General features: G+C 37.5%; 1 protein-coding gene across 1 annotated transcript; it reads left to right on the top strand.

The window, feature by feature from the left end:
- The first annotated feature begins 1043 nt into the window (after window positions 1-1043).
- Window positions 1044-1982, top strand: LOC113189538 (olfactory receptor 6C2-like). Its single transcript, XM_026398378.2, has one exon. The coding sequence runs from the start codon at window positions 1044-1046 to the stop codon at window positions 1980-1982; it is 939 nt and encodes a 312-aa protein (XP_026254163.2).
- The last annotated feature ends 347 nt before the right edge of the window (window positions 1983-2329 follow it).

Genomic DNA, 2329 nt, shown 5'->3' with positions numbered 1-2329 from the left:
GGACTCAATCAGGTTCATGCTCAGGTTCCAGAAAATGGTTCTTTATACCACTTCAAAGCTTCCTGAAACACTCTGACTAAGAGTCTCAAACTGTCTAGAAATTCTTTTCACTATAGAAGAGAGAACAGTGGAGTAGAGAAAAGGGATCAAGGAAGAGCGAGGGGAAAGGGGAAGAAGGGTGGAATGAATCAGACACACTATCCTATGTACATCTATGAATATGCCCCAACCAATTGCACCTTCATGTATATCCAGAAGGCAAAAATATAAAAACTATAAATAAATAGAAGGGAAAGAGGAGGTAGTGAGGACTGAATCAGAGAAAATTACATACCATGCTTGATTAATTATATTAAAAGGAAACCCAGTACAATGTTTCACTAATACTATGTATACTAAAATGATTTCATAAAAAGAAATACTTTTCATTCAAAAAGTATAAGAACAAAAAAGCTAAGGTACACCTTTATGTTCTCAATTTTTCACCTTATTTAGAGATAATTGAGCACAAAGAAAAAATTAATTATAAAATGAATGTGCTATTGTTAAAATTCATTACAACAATATTAAATGATCGACATAAAATTCTAATTAACATATCCTCCTTGATTTTAAAAATAGAACATTACAGTATGGCAGGGGAAGGCAAAGAAAGATGAAGATGGGAGAAGGGAAGTCCAAACGTGTCATAGTTCTTCCAGAATAAGAACAAAAAATAGAGTGTCACTTCCAGGGAAGCAATACTATTAATAAAATGCATTCTGCACATATGATTTATGTTTTGTTAGGTTTTTATTTGGCATTTTTACTAATGCAGATTGTCCTCAGAGAATTACAACCATAAGATCTATATTTAAAATTTCCTGTAGAAACCTTCTTGTAAGATGTCAATGGTATGGGTATTTTCAATGAGGTAACTGATTTTCACTGATATTAAGTGCACTGAGCTATCTGGCTGGGATGTCTCCAGTCAGGCTCCAATGCTGGCTTCTTTTGACACCTCTCTTCAGGTCCAATCACCTGTGACTTGGCACAAGGCAGGGATGAGAAATCATACAGCAATAACAACATTCATCCTTCTGGGATTGACAGATGATCCAAAACTACAAGTTCTAATTTTCATATTTTTGTTTCTCACTTACATGTTGAGTGTGGCTGGGAACCTCACCATTATCACACTCACACTTTTGGATTCTCATCTTAAAACTCCCATGAATTTTTTCCTCCGAAATTTCTCTTTCCTGGAAGTCTCATTCACCACTGTTTGTATTCCCAGATTCCTGTATACTATGACAACTGGTGACAACACTGTTACTTACAATGCTTGTGCCACCCAGTTATTTTTTGTTGTCCTCTTTGGAGCAACAGAATTTTTTCTCCTGGCTGCCATGTCCTATGACCGCTATGTGGCCATCTGTAAGCCCCTGCACTACACAACCATCATGAGCAACAGAGTCTGTGCTATACTAGTCCTCTTCTGTTGGTTTGCTGGGCTGCTGATCATCCTCCCACCCCGTGGCATAGGCCTCCAGCTGGAATTCTGTGACTCAAATGAGATTGATCATTTTGGCTGTGATACATATCCTATTCTAGAGATAACCTGCTCAGACACCGCGTTTTTAGAGAGAATAATCTTAAGTTTTGCCATAGTGACACTAATTATTACCTTGGTGTGTGTCACTCTCTCCTACACATACATCATCAAGACCATTCTAAAATTTCCTTCTGTCCAACAAAGGAAAAAGGCCTTTTCCACCTGCTCCTCCCACATGATTGTGGTTTCCATCACCTATGGCAGCTGCATCTTCATCTATGTCAAGCCTTCAGCAAAGGAAGGAGTGGCCATTAACAAGGTGGTGTCCATCCTCAATACTTCAGTTGCCCCTTTGCTTAACCCTTTCATCTATACACTTCGAAACAAACAAGTAAAAGCAGCTTTCAAAGACACAGTAAAACGGATTGTATTTCTCTCAAAGAACTGAGAGCATATTGATGTTTGCTGAGGCTTACTTACATTTAAATCTGAATAACTGTGAGCACCTTTCATGAAAGTGACAAACATGGCTTCTTCTTATTTGGTAGAGTCATAAAGCTAATGTTCTCCCTGGAATATTTTTCTCTTATAATACAAAAACCAAAATCAAACAATTTATTTTGCCTTCTTTTAAGTTTCCTTTATTCAGAATGGTTTCTTCAAGAATGCATGCCCCAGAGATTAGTCAAATACCCAATGTCATAAAAAGGAAATGCAAAGCAGAAGTTACATCTCTGGCGATATGCCCTTCTTGTGATGTGGAATGGAAATATCCAGAGACCACTTCTCACTTGT

The sequence above is a fragment of the Urocitellus parryii genome, chromosome 5, assembly GCF_045843805.1.
Source record: "Urocitellus parryii isolate mUroPar1 chromosome 5, mUroPar1.hap1, whole genome shotgun sequence".
Taxonomy (NCBI): Eukaryota; Metazoa; Chordata; class Mammalia; order Rodentia; family Sciuridae; genus Urocitellus; species Urocitellus parryii.
Note: the sequence above shows the minus strand (reverse complement) of the source record. Positions and strands in the feature narration are given on the sequence as shown.

Excerpts from the sequence above, each read along its gene's own strand:
- LOC113189538 (XM_026398378.2), top strand. The coding sequence starts at position 1,044 with ATGAGAAATCATACAGCAATAACAACATTCATCCTTCTGGGATTGACA.